The sequence below is a fragment of the Balaenoptera borealis genome (assembly GCF_965194805.1).
Source record: "Balaenoptera borealis genome assembly, chromosome: 4".
In the NCBI taxonomy this organism is placed as follows: Eukaryota; Metazoa; Chordata; class Mammalia; order Artiodactyla; family Balaenopteridae; genus Balaenoptera; species Balaenoptera borealis.
Genome location: NC_138861.1, coordinates 99,407,734 through 99,426,284, shown reverse-complemented (window position 1 = coordinate 99,426,284; position 18,551 = coordinate 99,407,734). Strand labels below are relative to the sequence as shown.

General features: G+C 34.6%; 1 protein-coding gene across 1 annotated transcript in view; it reads right to left on the bottom strand.

The window, feature by feature from the left end:
• The window catches only part of DHX15 (DEAH-box helicase 15), a 51,201-nt gene that overhangs the window by 10,134 nt on the left and 22,516 nt on the right, over positions 1-18,551 (bottom strand). Inside the window, exons 4-10 of the mRNA XM_082389219.1 lie at positions 16,845-17,004; positions 15,049-15,267; positions 10,779-10,946; positions 3,238-3,324; positions 2,085-2,234; positions 1,569-1,677; positions 852-1,043 (exon numbers count right to left, since the gene is read on the bottom strand). Coding sequence (XP_082245345.1) covers positions 852-1,043; positions 1,569-1,677; positions 2,085-2,234; positions 3,238-3,324; positions 10,779-10,946; positions 15,049-15,267; positions 16,845-17,004 — 1,085 coding nt within the window. The remainder of the gene's footprint in view (positions 1-851; positions 1,044-1,568; positions 1,678-2,084; positions 2,235-3,237; positions 3,325-10,778; positions 10,947-15,048; positions 15,268-16,844; positions 17,005-18,551) is intronic.

Below are 18,551 nucleotides of genomic sequence, written 5' to 3'. Positions count from 1 at the left end.
TTAATGATAAATAATACCAATAAACCACTCTATGACTGGAAGTCAACCTTCCCCAGTACTGAAACTAGTATTATAGAGTACTTTGATAGTAAAAACTTCATACGTTTTCTATTTGTCGCTGCAAGAACCAGTGTATATTTGTATGTTAACAATATTTCTTTTTTCGGAAAATCTAATTTCCAAGTTACTATTTATTTGTGAATTAAGTGTTACTGCTACTAAAAAAAATAGTATTTGTTCAGCTTAATGTTCCAATTTTTAAAATAAGCAATTTTATCTATTAGACATATTTATTTTATCAAGTGTTTTCCTGCCATTGTAAAAGAATTACCATCAGGTTAGATTTTAAACCTAGAATTATATATTACTACTTCTATTTATTTGATGCTAAGTTTGAAGTAAATGTTTGATTGCCACTGCAGTACAATTTATACATGTAGAAAAAGCTCACTCTTTAAATGACAGTTTGCTTTGTCTCAGGCTCACTTAACAGTGCCAGCTACTAGAATAAAGTTCTTCTGGTACTTTCAGCAATAAACTGCAAAACTGATGGACCTACCAAAGAACTCAGTTATAATGTCTTCAGACTTATTCTTCTCTTATTGAGATTTTTATTTGTACTCAAGAGAGCCCATGTTTTTACTATACTGTGTGCACAATGACTTAATTTACTTTTGTAAATACTATGTCATTATGAAGCTACTTTACAAGATATTTAGGAAACAAAATGAGTCCCTTAAAACCACCTATAAAATCTACTATCATACTAAATATTAAAAAACAAAACCAAAAGTGAAGTCCACCCAAACTTTGAAGAGCTGGGTTTTTTTTAGTTCCTTTCCCTCTATTACCTGACAACATAGCAGTAATAGATAGGACCTCATTAGAACAGTTGTAGTCACAACTTGCAATAACCATTTTAGCGAGCTGTGGATCTAGAGGAAACTCGGCCATCATGGATCCCAATTCAGTCAGATCTCCATCATCGTTTAAAGCAGCCAGATAATTCAAAAGTTCTAGGGCTCTCATCAGAGTTTCAGGAGCTAGGGGGAAAAGGCAATATAACAGACAAGCTGCCTTAATAAACAAAAACATGACAAAGTACAAAATATTATAAGCATTCTCATTTTTCATTCTACAGTGGAGCAAACTCGAAACTCAAACTGTCATCAAATTCAATTACAGAGATCTAGCAAACTATGAATCATATAAAATTGCAAAACTTCCCTGTATAGTAGTAAAACTGTCATCTTCCTAAGTACGTTAAATAACTGTTAACTCAACAATGTGTTTATCAAACTATTTTTCTTCCAAAAAAAAAAATCGGGGAATTTTTCACATTTTCATGCCCTGTCAATAACTCCCAGAATAATTTCGTTATTCTGAAGGGAAAAAAAAAGAATTTGCTCTTTTGTCACTCTTTTAGTTTTAATGCTAACACACAAAATTTATCTTGATGCATTGTAAGAAACAGGTAAAATGTATTTAATATATATACTGAATAGGATGAAGAGAAAGAGTCAATTTTGGTTAAAAGGTTTGATAAAATATGCTTTGAGAATTCATACCTGGTGGATCCATAAAATCAAAATGCACCAAATCATCAATACCAAGTTTCTTCAATTGTAACACAACTGATCCTAAATTAGAACGCAAAATCTCAGGATAGGTGTTATCCTAGAAAAATACAAAAACATTTGTTCTGTTAAATATTCCTTAATCCTCTTGCTCCAAAAAGCAAAACATATCTGTTCTCTGCCCCCCTTAGCTATTAACTTTTGGCATTTCTTCTAAACCACTGACTAAAGAGAGGAGAAAAATACTTGTGGACTAAAAAGACTAAAAGGGAATCAGACACTTTCTGTGAACTATCTTTATAGGGTTCGAAGTGTTACTGCTGCTGCCCACCTCGACTGAGAACTGTAACAAAGATTTGTATTGGTAGACTACACCATAAATCTCAGAAAAACTAAAGAGATTATAGTGCCAAAAGGCAAGATAAAGTAAATGAAGTAATTTTCTCCTGGTAACAAATTCAACTTAACCTTCCAAACACACTAGGAAGGACACAGTAAAACCCTTACCTGCATTTCTGTTTTGTAGGCTTTCTCTGTATAAAGTCTGAAGCACTTCCCAGGTCTGGTTCGTCCAGCTCGACCAGCCCTTTGCTGAGCTGAAGCTTTACTAATGGCTGTCACTAAAAGGGACTCGACTCTGATTCGAGGATTATATACCTATTGGAATGGAAATAACATTAAGAATGATTCTTCCTTCAGTTAAACACAAAACTGTGATCTAACAGAAGTATCCAAAGCCCACAGCTAACCCCAAAATAAACAAAGTAGTACTGATGACCACTATATACCATGCTGGGACAGAAACAAAATTCATCATCTTTACTCCTTAACTTTCTTTCAGGTATTCTGACTCCAGCATTCTGAGAGACCCAAGCTAACGTGAAAAGTCTCTTATCTAACACACAGATAGCTTATATCATCTTTATTCTTCCTAATTTAAAATAATTTCAGCCTTACCTTACTCTTATATAGTGGATTGTGCTGAAGGTTTTTGCCTGAAAATAACCTGTCAATTGGACATTAAGAAAACTATTTTGAACTTAGTCCAGAAGAAGTCAGTTATATGCTGCCAGTTTAAAGGACAGTTTTCCATCAAAAACATGAATACTATGTACAATGAATTCTCCCAATTATATTTATAAAATGTAATCAAATGCAATCAAAGATCTTTAAATTATAAAACATAGTTTTATTTATTTACTGAGTAGTCACTTCATTTGGTAAAAGTGCTTGGTATTCAGTACTGTTAAACTAGAGGTTAACATAGTACTTTTTTTTCAAGTACTGTGCCTGGCACATAGAAACTCTAATTTAGTTGGGGAGTGACTGATATGCAGGTTATGATAATCAATCCTGTATTTATTACTATCACCATACTCCTTACATGAACATACACTCACATACAAAACACTCACCATCACCACAAAGAAACAAAGAAACCAATGCAACCGAAAAGCCGCCTAGGGTTAAACATTAAACATGGGCTTAGTATGTGAAAGCCAGCTAGAACACAAAGGGTTCATATCTCAGAAGTCTGAAAATGAAACACAAACTGGAAAATAATTCTAAAAAGTAAATTTCAGCCATTAAATGAGTAAGCAATAAGTACTGTTAAACTAATAATAATTTATAAAGTACTAAAGTAGTACAAAATACATACCTTTTGTTTCGCAAACCCAGGATCAATCACAAATACCACACCATCTATTGTCAAAGATGTCTCTGCAATGTTAGTTGACACAACTACCTGTTAAGAAATAAACAGTATTTAACTTATACTACCAGCCAAGTACAACTCAAATAGTAAGATTAGCATTAACTTTCACTAAACAATCAGTTACAACCCACTAAATAAACCAGAAATAAGGTTTGATCTTTAATGACCAATGCTATATAAAGACGAATTAATATTTAAGAATTCAAAGTTTCATTAACTCATCATAATACCTTCCTTTTTCAACAAAAAATCTTCAGGTTTATTATTCAATCACATCATGTTTTGATTATTCAAATAGCAGAAGAGCATCAAAAGAAAATTATCGATAAAGCAATATAAGCTTACCTCACAGAAATGTCTCCCTGAGAGAACACTCCTTGGTTAATATCCAAACTCCACACAACATGTAACATCTTTCAGTATTTTCAGGCAACATTAACAAAGGAAAACTTTATATCACCAAAACTCAACTCAGTATTTTAAACAAAATGGCACATAGGGCTGAAAATCTCAAGTTAGAATCCAAGAATTTGCAGATCATCAGAACAGAATGTAGATGTTTTGGAAAGTGTATAGTCTCAAAGGGGGTGTCACTGCATATAAGGAAACTGTTAATCATTTGAACTTTTTATTGACAGGGAATGTTTAAAGCACTTACATACTAACATGATAGCTTGTTTTTTCATGTGGGTGTTTTACTGTATTTTAAACAGGTTTTAGAAGATTAGGGGCTTGAGAATGACATGTTACATAATTTTTCTTTTTAAACAATGGGAAAATGGGATCCTCATTATTATTTTCCCCAAAACATCTGATTTTGGGAACAGATTGCTGCCATTAAATAGGAGATACTTGTATATGCAAGCAGTTGACACAGAAGATAAATCAGAGTCTGTTCTTAAAGCTTTTAGTTTGTAATGAAACAGAGGTGGAGAGGAAGTGTAATGACATCAAAAATGCGCTGTAAGATTTTTAAAGTGTTTATTTCCAAAGTGAAGACAAGGAAAACTTACTGAGAAAATGGCATTTAGGAGAGTTGTTGAAGGTAAGGTGGGATCTACCCACAAGAGGGAAGGGAAGAGCACTAGAAATAGAAGGTTCGGCTTAAACGAGAGAGCATATGGACAAGAATGCCCATAGGCACATGTAAGAAAGGACTCACACTGCCAGGAAATCTTGGAGGTTTAAAAGATTACTAGAATGCTGCGGAGCAACTAAGCCTGTGTGCCACAGCTACTGAGCCTGTGCTCTAGAGCCTGCGAGCCAAAACTACTGAAGCCCATGCGCCTAGAGCTCGTGCTCTTCAACAAGAGAAGCCACCGCAATGAGAAGTCCGAGCACCATAACGAAGAGTAGCCCCCACTCACCGCAACCAGAGAAAAGCCCGCACACAGCAACGAAGACCCAACACAGCCAAAAATAAATAAATAAAATAAATAAATTTATACATACTAAAAAAAGATTGCTAGAGCATCACTAACAGGACAATATTTTAGAATCATTTGCATGTCTAAGACCAAAACGCTCCCTTTGTGCATTGGTCAGTTGAAAAGACTGCTAACTAGCAAATGGACAATAAACCATCAGTGGTTTGATGCTAATGAAATATATTTTCCAGAACATTTCGAAGACACGCACACTCAATAATCAGAGCTGAAGCAAGCATAAACAAGGTTAACAGGTGAACTTGAATAAATATAACCAGAGTTTAATATTCTTCTACAAAGTCAGTGTGTTGTAGTGGAAGGAGCAGGGGTAGGTGGCAAAGCCAGGAATCAAACCTGAATAGTTAAGTAAGACTGGAGAGGTTTTAACACCCCCAAGCTTTAATTTCCCTTTATAACTCTTGTATACTAGTCTAGCTGAGACAGAGTTTTAAGATATAAACTTAGATAATGAATGTGGAAAGCCCTTATAAACTATACAGAATCACAAACTACATGCCTGTGATTACATAAGAGGTCTTGTGGTTTTCTGTTATTCTAGGGTGAGAATGGTTGCCATTATGGATAGATGCTGTACTTCCAGATAGATGTTTAAAACATATTTTGGGGAAAAAATACATTTCACATATTTCTAATAGAACAAAATATACTCAATGTAATAAAAATGTATTGATGTGATCAACCCTTTGAGTTATTTAAAAACAAGTTTTGTCCACCAAATAATTTCACTTGGTGTTCATGTGTTTTCTCTGGGTGTGTGTGTGACAAATCATACAACGCCTTATAAGGTGGTGTGGATGTGTGATTTCACAAGTGTTTAAGAATCAGGTGATTACACCAACTTTGGCAAGCTCCATGTCATTACTGATGATAAAGTCAACTGCCATCCAAAAGTCACACTCTGAAATACAGGCATAAAAAGACCTAGAGAAGCATGGTCTTTAGACTTTTTCCAAAGATTAAAAAAGTAAATGGGTTAAAAAGCTTTAAGGTGATAAAAAACTTTTTTTGAGTAGGACCTACCTACCCTATGAGAGGTGGGTTTTGGGACAAAAAAGGGGAACACTCATAACAAATTGTACAACTCTGAGGGAGGTATTTCTACTGACTCTACCACTAGAGCTGGATAAACAATACTAACTAAGGCTAAATAAAACATACACACCCACAGATCACAAAAGAACAGAGAAATAAATGAGATGATAAAAGTTATCTAGCTGTCTTGGAACCTTAGCAGTGGGGTGAGTGAGGCAAGCCCTAAGTATATTCTAGATGTGTTAAGTGGCACATGATCTAATTAGGAAGTGGTCATAACACAGTGATACTGAATTTGTCAAGGGACTTACATATTACCGACAGGAATATATATGTTATAAGCTTTCTAGACTGTAGCTTGGCAATAAGTGTTCAAAGAGTCTTAAAGAGTGTTCAAACCTCACTTGCAAAGGAATTATTTCAGGTAAATAACCCCATATATAGAATAAACACTATGATAAAAAGTCCGGTGATGCCAATTCTAATCTTTTTATATTATATGTGTTAAGAATAAACTCTCAGCTAGATTTATCCCTTTCCTCCTCAATAATCTGCCTTCTAATGGAATCCACGTTGTTTTATTTCAATATTTCCATTTCAAAGTACTTGAGTTGCTCTACTTGAATTCTATTTGGACACAGTAATGCATTTAGGTTAAACAAATTTGGATTTTTAGTCCCTAGGGAACTCGGTGGGGTCTCCAATTCAGTGAGGACATTAGCTGGTTTGTAAATGTCCCAGCAGCACCACACTAAGTTATCTTCAGATAGCGGATTATTAAGCCTCTCTTTAAAACTATAGAGCCATCTCCACAAGGGCCATTTCTCTTTTTTATTGAGCAATGTATGCTCTGAGCCATGTTAATTAGTAAACTCTAAGATAAGCTACAGAAAAATCAGCTATTTTTATGGACAAAATTAATGAAAACTAAATAAAAACAAAAATAGTTGCTGGATTTTAATAACACCAAATCTATATAAAACAGCAGCTATAAGTCAGTCAAAAAATGCATACAAGTGACTTACTGATGAGTAAACTTTCATGCATGTACAAAACTACTGTAGCTTTAACTTAAAGTCAAATATTTGAACAAATGTCAAGCATGATCAAAACAGGTAAAAGCCTCCACCCTCACATAAATTTATGAATTGCAGTCTCAACCTTTCTTTAAAAAAAATATATTTATTTTTGGCTGTGTTGGGTCTTCGTTGCCGCGCACGGGCTTTCTCTAGTTGCGGCAAGTGGGGGCTACTCTCGTTGTGGTGCGCAGGCTTCTCATTGTGGTGGCTTCTCTTGTTGTGGAGCATGGGCTCTAGGCACGCGGGCTTCAGTAGTTGTGGCTCTCGGGCTCTAGAGCGCAGGCTCAGTAGTTGTGGCGCACGGGCTTAGTTGCTCCGCGGCACGTGGGATCTTCCCGGAACAGGGCTCGAACCTGTGTCCCCTACATTGGCAGGAGGATTCTTAACCACTGTGCCACCAGGGAAGCCGTCAACCTTTCCTGATTAAAAACTTGAAAGTTTACCATTGGTGCTATGTTACAAGTCCACATGAAAAGAACTCAGTAACTATTTGTAAAAGGAATACTAGTTAAGTACCCAGTGCCCATAAAAGATTACGTTTAATATAGCCTACATTTTAAAACTTTAGTACTAAAAAGCTGTTTTGTTAGTTTTACCACAATCCTATTAGGAACCCTATTTTGCATAAATTAATACAATGAGTAAGATAACAAATAAGGTACTACCTTAAAAAATGTGCTCGAATATAAAGTAATTTAACAAAAACATGAATCAAATAGTATTTTGTTTCACACTGGAAGCAGACTGTAAACCCCTAAATGTTCCTATGTAACTTTATTTATTTATTTACTTACTTATTTTTGTGCTTTGTCACAGTTACTTTTTTTTTTTAAATTGAAGTATGGTTAATTTACAACATTGTGTTACTTTCTGTTGTACAGTTTACATATACATATATCCACTCTTTTTAAGATTCTTTTCCCATATAGGTCATTACAGAGTATTGAGTTCCCTGTGCTATACAGTAGGTCCTTATTAGTTACCTATTTTATATATAATAGTGTGTATATGTCAATCCCAATGCCCAATTTATCCCTCCCTGTAATTTTAAATGAATTGTGAGTATCAGTCAGTGACAGCACTCTTGAATGAAAGTCCCATTCTAGTAACTGGCACAGTTACGTTTAATTAATGAATTCATGACAAAAGAATCAAGCCTTGGCCTCTAGTTCTTTATTTTATAATATAAATAGGATATTACCAAAGTTGTAGCATTTAAAAAAGAGAACAGGAAAATAGTAACTGAATACCAGTTCTTACTGTTCTGGTATCCACCCACATTCCCTCATGTAACCTGTGTGCATCTTAATTCTTACCCTTCTTCTTTTCAATCCCACCAATCCTTTCTTCTATTCTAACTGAACCTGCCAAGCCCTGGGTCTGATGGTCACTTGCTCATCTCACCTGCCAGTCACTGCTTGGCCTTAGTGCATTTCAACAGTCTCAGGTTTTCAGCTGGCACTCCCACCTTCCCTGACCAGCTTCAAAATACATGATTTGTTGAGTGAATCCTCCTCTATAAACTTCTATAAAAATTGTTCACTTTCCCTTAAACATGCTGGGCTTCAATGTGTCTTTCCTCATAAAGAATAATGCACCAATTGCCAAGGGAAGTCCTCCCTCCCCTGGGATCATCCAGGGAGGCCATGACAGCGCTCTTCTCAACCTCTAAGATGAAGCTGACTCACGCCAGGAGATAACATGATTTCCCAACAAGAGATCCTATAGCTTTAGCTGAATGAAAGATCATTAGTAGATGATGAAATAGCATTGTGGCCCTTAATTTTGATTCTGAATTAAAAGCCTGAGATGGGATCCCATGGTGAGCCCAAGCCCTGGGAACTCCAACGGCCTCCCCTCAACATCTGTGGCCATCACACATATATCCAACTGCTGCTGAATCACTCTTTTCAGAAAGACAAAATTCTCCTAAATATCCTAGGATTTACAAGAACATGAAAAGCAATAGTTTTAAAAAATCAAACAACTAATTCTATTCCATGGGCTTAGGTTGTAGAGTCTACAAAATGTACCATGTACTGGACTGACACCAGACTGAACCTAAATTTCCAATATACTAGTATTAACAGAGCAAAGAAGAGCTCAGATATGAAGTAAGTTTTAATAAGTGCGGGCCAGATAGTTCTCAAAGTAACTCAAAATGGAATGAAGATAACTACATGAAAAGACAAACATGGCAAATCTTGCTGTAAGCCAATTTTACTCAAACATAAATAAAAACACCATTTTAAAATTAAAACAAATGCAGATACACAAAGTGTACATGATTTCAAGAAAAAATTAAATCACCTGCCTGGAGGATGTACTAACTCCTCTTTACTATAGAAAATGTTTACGAAACAGCTACTTTTATATACATCCATTGACAAAGAGTGAAGTTAAAAACTCCACAGAGAATGAGTACTTTTCAGTCAACAAATCAACTTCAAAATTATATACTAAAGTTATCACTTAAAACTGTCCCCCAAAGTTCTGAATGCACATAAACAGAAAATATTTTAAAACATATTCTAGAGACAGCACTACGACAAAAATAATTGCAATGTTGAACATAATGAAGCTATGATCAGACTATTTTTTTAAAAGTCATATTCATTACTCTTGTTGATCTATGAAAAACTCAAAACCTAATTTTTTTCCCCTATCAATCTCCTGTTAATTTATATACGACTACGCTGGTGTTGCCTATCTTTTCAGTAAGTTCTTTCCATTTGAAAAATGTATCTGGTTCATTTAACTTTTACACAGCCATGTAAAGAGATAATTAACCATGATACACTTAAGTATCTTTATAATTTGTAATTTTCCAACAATCATCAAAAATGTTGGGAAAAAAGATCGAAAAAATACAGCAAAAAAAATTGTGAATCTGTTAGGCTAGAATACAGACATAAGAAAGCAATGAATTCCAAATCTGACTGATAAGCAAGTCATAAGTGAGTAATATTTCCAAGACTTTTCTACATGAATAAACTCAAGAAATGTATAACAGTTGCCACGAGGGCCTAGACTGTTCTAGATATGTTAGTACCCTGTATACAATAAGCTTAATCCCTGACAATCATCTCCCCAAGGTGATGATGGTAATCAACTATACCCACTTTAAAATATGCAAACTTTAAAACCAGATTAAGAATTGTACCAAAATTCACATGCAGCTTATTATATAGCCTAATAAATGGCTGGGCTTTTTAGAAGACAAGTTGACTCTAGTGGTTTTCCAACCTTTTCAAACAATGCAATCTTATTTTCAAAGGATCTACCAGAATCTCCATATCTTAAAAAATAAAAGCACAGCTGCCTGTATCAAACTCAGATCTCCTTCCTATACATGCCCCCCACACACAAAGCACCCAGGAACAAGGCTGGAATACCCCTGGCTCCCTTCCTGTGCCAGGCAGATATCCACACCAAAAGGATCCACTGTTCCTGCCCTCAAGAAATCCAAATATTTACGCAGTGTGATTAGTGTTGCTGTTATTAGAGATCTGTGCAGTCAACATTTCATACCTACAGACATGACATTTGGTTAGGTCTTGACAAAAATTCTAGGCAGAAGCCAGGGCACCGAAGAAAAAAGTACTTAGTTTTTGCCAAGTGATTTAATGGGGAGGAAGACATTTGGTTGTCTTCCTCACCCCAATCAACCTTCCATTTGCTAAGGAGGAACTTCTGGGGAGAGAGGGAAGCAGTATCTGCTCTTACTCTAAGGTCAAAAGATATGCAAAACTCTACTCAAATACATTTCTTTCTATTTACTTTGGAAATACAGGTAACTTTGTAGCATACAATTCAGATCACAATCACCCATAACTTACTCCTTTATAATTCAATATAGTTTGATATCTCACAGACAAATCTTTCGGCATTAATGCAATGTTTATAGAAAACATTTCAATGCTACCTTTCTTCCAATTGCTCCGTTCTGCTTTTTTGGAGGCGGAGGCTCAAAAATGCGTTGCTGCTGCTGAGGTGGGAGTGTAGAGTACAGTGGAATGATTTTAATGTCACCAACTTCAGGGCCCAAATCATCAACCTCACGCTTTATTCTCTTACAGGCTTCATCAATTTCCTACAAAAGTTTGAATTTGAAAATAAAATGAATACACACTGAAACATTTTAAGTATTTATCATAATCCTAGTTCTATGCAGCTTATTTTCATTTTAGTAATCAAAATTAATATAGAAAATTTCACTGGGATTTCCAAAAATAATCCAAGAAATGGATTTGAACACAAAATTGCCTTATTGGCATTCCACACCCTTTTTTCTTAGACTCGATATCCTAATTAATTCTCAACAAACTGTACTAAAATTGAAATTTCTCACCCAGGAATATTTAACTGCACTCATAACCTTTTCAATTTTCACAATCTAAAAGAAATTGATGTGCTAGATATTTTAAACAAGCCAATTAGGCTTTAATGTCACGTATCACTAATGCAATTATATGGAAGATTTGCTTCACTGTGCTTAATGAGAACACACACCTCTACAGTATCAACATAGATATTTAAGAACTAGGTTAACCCAAATATCTTAGAGCCTCTTCAAAAATTTCCCTACTACAGAAAACGATTCCAATACATTTGCATTCAAACCCAGTTTTAAAGAGAGGACACACAATGAATACTGAGAGTGTGTGAGCGACAGGTAGATGGGAGGCTCTAGGGGATGACAAAGGGACTTGAAAATGGGAAGGGAGCCAATTTTAAATTTTACAGAAGCTTTAATTTAGTTAAACTCAGAAGTATGCTAAATGATTTGGCAGTTTGTCCAATAATCTCAACCAGAAGTTACCCTTATTGACAAATTATCTTTTATTCAAAAGACAGAATGATTTTTAAAATTTATCAGATTAATTTATTGTATATTATAATCAAGCTAGAATAATTTTCCTTGAAATGATTGTAAATCAAAGTGCAACTCTGTTTCCATGTTAAAGAATACAAGGATTTTGGATACTTAAGAACAACAAAAAAAAGGTTTTTTTTCTCAATTTCAAACATACCAGTTTTCTTGAATAACAGATAAGGTCTTGAAAATTGTGACACAGAAAATTACTACTAAGTATTTGATGTAATAGTTTCCTTTGAGATCTAAAGTTTCCAAACGAAAATGAAAGTTTGCTATTCACTGAAAAAAATATAACAAATGAAACAAATATTTTTACCAAAAAAACTGCTTTCAAATGCTGTACCTAGATTAGAATGCCCCCTGCTGGTATACAAATACAAAATTAGACCTCTTCCCCCACCCCTGCAAAAAAAAGGGAATATAAATCCAAAACTAGATTTTATATATTGCATATCCTATAGGAAAATTGACACCAGTATTTTCAATTTTGTTAATTCTATAATATATTCGACTGGAAAATAAATGGTCAGAAGCCACCAAATCCCAGATTTTATATAGAAAATTAAAAGTGCCCCAAATCATGCATTTGCAGACTCCAGAAATTTTAACGGATTATTTTACTTGGAAGTACTGGAAGTATTTGCTAAGCATGTATGGAGCTAAAACAAAATCACTATTGCATGGGATATAAAGACTACTCTAAAGAGCAGAGGGGAAAAAAAATGTCACACCATTTATGTTTTTATACAAAGTTCTAAACACTATGCTTTTAAACTCGGCAACAAAATTTTCCCTAAATTTAACCAAACTTCCAGAGTCAACACTGTCAGTTCTGAAGACCACAAAGCTTATTAACATTCATCAGCACAATGCAACCTTCTGCTTAGTCACGAATTGAGAACTGAGACAAAAGTTTAAGAGTTTCTGAATTCAGGAAAGACTTTCAGCTCCAAAAGCATCAATATGTATGTTAGTAAATTAATTTAGACCCTCCTAATTTAAAGAATCTCAACTCCTGCATGTGGAAAAGACTCAGTGAAATTAAAAAGAATGTACTGCTTAAAGAATGAAGGTTTCAACATCTTTAAGTATCTACTTATAAACAATTGATATTTCAATTATAATCATTCTTATCTAATTCAGTAGCACAGCTCCTCTAAGGATTTCTTCTAGGAACACTTGATTTAATGGATTAACAAAAAAATAATACACATTCTAGAATTCACATGTTTTCCAACCTTTCACCAATTAAAACTGGTCTCTCCCCTCCCAAATTAACTCAAGGGACTATAGAAACACAACTGTTTACGTGGTCAAAATGGTTAACATGGTCATTTTTAAATGTCAAGATAGCTAAATTTTATGGATGCTATTCAAATTTATGGAGACAGGAGTACTGAATTCCCAGAATCTACCATTTAACTGACCAAGTAAAAATAACAGGTTCACAGACATGAGGAATAGTAGTTTTGCTACCTTCTCCTTAAAGGTCTTTACATTCTTCAAGACTTCATTAGTCTAAAGGAAACTTAAAAATCCAACAGGACACATGTAAACCTAGTTCAATTACAGTAATACTTTATTGAAAGATACACACATTTGAAAACCTTGGGGCTTATTCCCTTCCTTTCCCCAGCTGTGGGGTAGCTGCCAAAATATCAACCACAGAAATTTAACTCATAGAAAAGCATCTCAGGTCATCGCCATTAAGGCCATCGGATATTTCTGACAGAATTCTAATATGCTTGTCTAACTGAACATAATGACTATTTTGAATAGCCGTTAAAAAAACATGCTATGCACTTTGGAAGAAGTGAGAAACTATAGAGACCATACACAAAAGAACAAAATGAATACAACAGCCTCAACATTGCATTATAAGATAAACACTGTTTACATGCTATCTAAAAAGCATTTGGTACTCTTGCTTACAAAATATATATAAAAATTCTTCCATTCAAAATGCATACAAAGGAAGACTAATACGTACAGAGATCTATCTGTAAAACTGAATTTGCAACCCACCTTTTTTCCCAAAAGAACAAGTATGATTCTCTACTGCGAATGATTTTGCACCCCCAGGGGACATTTGGCAATGTCTACAGACTGGGGGAGTGTAACTGCATCTAATGCGTAAAGGCCAGAGACACTAAGAAACATCCTACAACGCAGGGGGTACCCACAGCAAAGAATTAATCAGCCTACAACATAAATAGTGCTATGGTCGAAAAACCCTGCTCTACAGAAAAGAAACTATGGCCAATGGGACAGAAATAATAAATCATATGGACAATAATGAAAAAATACAAGGATAAAAAAATTACTCAACATTTATAGCTCTTAATGCAACAGCATTTGATCAAATATTATATATCAAGCATCCCTGCAGACTGAACGCAAATAAGATAGTTCTCATTCTAGTGAAGGTGAATGAACAGCACAGACACAGAACATTTCCAGATATGAAGAAAGTTGTAATGGAATAGCACTGCTCTAGAACCTTGCTAGGAATAGAATCGCAGGCCCTACCTGACCTACTGAATCAGAATCTACAAGTTTTCTAAGTGATCAGCACATATATTAGTTTGAGAAGCAAGTTCTAGAAAATTCACAAAGCCTACTATATAGCAAATGACAAGCTTTAAGAAAACCTCTAGAAAAAGGCTTTCTAAAACTATTTTATCCAGATAGCTTTCATTGAGCTTATTTAACCATCAAGAATTTTTTAGCACACCTGTAAACATCCTGTTGGAAATGAGTTTAGAAAATGCTGCATCTGAGATTAAAATTCCTATCTAAAAAATGACGTAAATTCTAACTAAGGAACTTCAGTGATTCCTTCCAATCCTCAGTAAACACATGCAAGAAGACAAAAACAAAACACACACATTTGTTTTGATGGTAGATGGGCACTTGAGTTACCTGAGTTCACTTACAAACTAAATTACTGACTATAATAACCAGATTTCATATCACCTGTGATTCAAATTCATGCCTCAGCAAAACTGCAAATTAACACAACACTACTCACCACCCAGGTCTCTCCAAAGTTGAGACTACAATTGCTAAATCTTGAAATTCTAAAAGCATTTAATATTCTTAGGGTAATTAACTAGAACACATAGACTAATGGTATAAAAGGGTATTCCTAGAGTACACAGATAAAAGGAGTTAAATATTTCATATATATTATACAATCAGGTTGAAGAAAAACTTTAAATACTGGGGTAAGAAATATATGGTTAATATATGCCAAGTTCTTAAAGTTGTTGCCTAATAGAAACAATATAAATAATGAAGCAAATAATGACAATACCTCTTGACCAGTTAAGAAAAGTAGAAGATCTCCCTCCTCCTCTTCACACATATGAATCTGGATCACGGTTCGAATTGCTGCTTCAAGATAATCTCTCTCTGGTTCGGGAGTATAAAAGATCTCAACAGGATGTGTACGCCCAGGAATAGTTAAGAGAGGACAGTTATCAAAGTAAATCTGGAATTTTCCTGCATCTAGAGTAGCGCTCATAACTATAACCTGAAAAGAAAACAGTAAATTAAGTGAAGCTGTCTTCAAAGATCCTTACATGGTTTTAAAGTAAAAAACAGAAGAGTAATATTTACTGCTCCAAATATGTCAATATGCCTGAATAAACTGTGATTAAGAAAATCAAATACAGAAAAGCTGTGCTATAGTAAGCTATTTACATTTTTTAAAAGTAGGAATAAACCTGGCATCCAATAAATAACCTAGAATACTTGTTCACGAAGCAACACCTTAAAAACCAAAGTTTATAAAATTACGTGATATGTAAAAGGGATTGGTAAAAGACAACACAAATATGTAGTATGACTGCAGCTATGTTATTAAAACAAAACATGACAACCTTGCACATAGGGGAAAACGGGAACAAAGCGCAAAAACAAAACAAAATATTTCTCCATTCTTCCAAACCATCTTTATTAAGCATATGTTCTTCAGAAAATTTTCTAAAACAGAGGCTTTCTATACTGCTGTAAAGCCACAGTGAAGAAAGGTTGTTCAGGTGCAGGGTTGCATGATCGTGTAGTCACCCTCCTTTTATTTAAATTATGATGTTATATGATCCATTAAAAACGTACTTAAATAAAAGGCTCCCCCCTTAAACATTCGACTACAGAGTTCTTAATTTCTACTTTGAGTTCCTACCTAAAAATTTCAGTTGCTCATAAGGTTTAATCAGTAATGACAGTACTCATATAGTTATTCAAATATATTCTTTAAAAGCATAAATTTAATATTTATAAGCCAAATCATACTCAATATCAATTTTTCTTAAGACCCAGAATCTTTCTGCCTAGTATACAAACCCTCTGTAACACATACACTAACACACGATACTAAGTTCCAATGAATGGTACACACATACACACACACACACAATGCAAAAGGGGAACTTCATAAACTTTGGGAGACAAAAATGTCAGCATATTCAGTCAGTTTTAAGCCCTTATCAACACAGTAACACTGGCCAGGGTCTAAGTGGTATAATGGACAGAAAAACAAACACACACACACAAGACCCTAGGTTAAGGGAAGGCATTTCTAAGGAGTGGTTTATTCTGGGTATAGTTATTCCACTCTCCAGCATTACGAGTTAGAATGAGCGTGTCTGTGTTGGGACAAGGACAAAGATTTGATCCTTAATAAAGGCGTTCCCTGTACTTAATAAAGTCAGGGTGAGCAGAAGGCTTAAAAACACCACGCCATTAGATCATTTTAAACAAAACAAAACAAAACAAAACAAAAAACTGGGTGGATTAGAAACTGAAAAGATTTGGCTTAAAAATATATTACTAAAAATACATTACTAAAAAATACATTACTAAAAATACATTACCAAAAAGATTTGGCTTAAAAATGCATTACCAAAAATACATACTTAAAGTCTAAAAGACACAGCAAGGTAAATTAGAAAGAAAGGATAAACCACTACAGGTACTCTCATTGGTTGCTTCTTTTACAGGTGATTATTTTTTGTAGTCGATTAGAGTGATCATCATGTGCTCCCTGTTTTTTATATATACATACATATATAGGTATTTTTTAAGAACCAAACAAATAAATTAATTCACCTTTAAATCTGATCTCTGTCTAACAACCTCCTTCAGAACACCCATGAGAATATCTGTAGCCAATGTCCTTTCATGAGCCTCATCAAGAATTATTACACCATAACGCTCCAAGAGAGGATCATTCATAGCTTCACGAAGTAACATCCCATCAGTCATATACCTATATTGACAAAGAACATGTTAGTTAAGGTTCATTTAGGGTATTTTAAAACTAAACTTCATGACATAAATATGAAATGCAAAGACATCAGATAAGTCAAAATTAAACCCTTGTTCAAACCAAATGTGCTATTGTTTCACATTATTATAATTATTATTATAATCAATTGCAAAATTAAGCTTCCAGAAAAACTTCAGTGAATATATCAAAGTTATACATTTATCAAATCTGTCAAGTGAGCCTGTTATACTGCATTGAGAAAACAAGGTAAATCTGATGATGGACTATAACAAACACATGGTTTCACACAAATGCCAAAGCAAAATTAGTCACTTAAATAAATTTCTTAAAAACAAAATAAAATTTAAAACAAATATTCAACCTGCAAATAAAACTAAGAAACCATTTTAAGTTGCTTTATCACATTACAGCACTAAAATGTTGTATTTCTTTAAAATCTTAATAACTCCCCACTTAAGCTAACAGACTCCTGGTTCAAAAGGACTAAGAGAGCACGAGTCTACCATCTTTCTTTCCCCAGCCCCATCCAATTCAATAAAATGATGGTAAAGAATCATAAAAAGGAATATATTCATGGAATGAGTAGCAGCATTAGCACTATGGAAATGCTGATAAATACATATGGAAGAGAAAAGGCAAATGGCATTAGCTGTATCAATGAAGCAAAGAGAGGAAAACTAGGCTCAGGGATGGCTCAAGAGAAGACAGCTAATGTGTAATACAGGCACTCAGAAGAAGGGTGGTTTGCAGAATGGCTGTATGGGTCAGCCATCTCCTGTCCATTCCATTCTGGCTGCTACTGTCACTAACACGAAACGCTATCCTACATTTGGCACCTGGACAAATTGCAAATGCTGAAGTCACAGGTCATTCAGTTAAAATACAAATCCATGGTTTCATTTACAGAATTAAAAGCAGTATAAAAATCTGATGTCATCATTTATGACTTCACTATTCTGGCTCTATTTTTGACAAATTAGTCTAATCTAATCTTTCACGGACCAACTTGACATTTTTAGCTAAGGCCATCTGTTGGAGCACCAAGTTCAGCAAAATGACAGTATACAACCCACATGAAGCCTTCTCTTTATTTTACCTGAACTTAACTGTAAATTAAGACTTTTGGCAAAGAAATCCATCTTTACTCTTTATGTGTTATGTTTCTTTCTTCTTTGGTCCTATTTTAAAAAGGAAGCTACCACATTCCTGGCATCGACACAGCATTACCTGCAAGATTATTTTATATTAAGACCATGAAGCAAAAACAGAGCCAATTAAACTATGACTCAATGCCTTAACCACAGTGCACCACGGTGCATGAATCAGCTACACTATCCTCTAGATGCTCTGAAATATCTTTGATCTCTTTGAGGACATGTGGTGCTTTCTCCTGCCTTCAGATGTTATTACTGACATGAGCTGGGCAGTCCTTTTGCACATTATCTCAGTAGCAAAACATTAATACAGTTTCATCTACTTGTGGATAATTTCCTTAGATTCAACAAAGCTCTTGTCTGGTGCTTTGC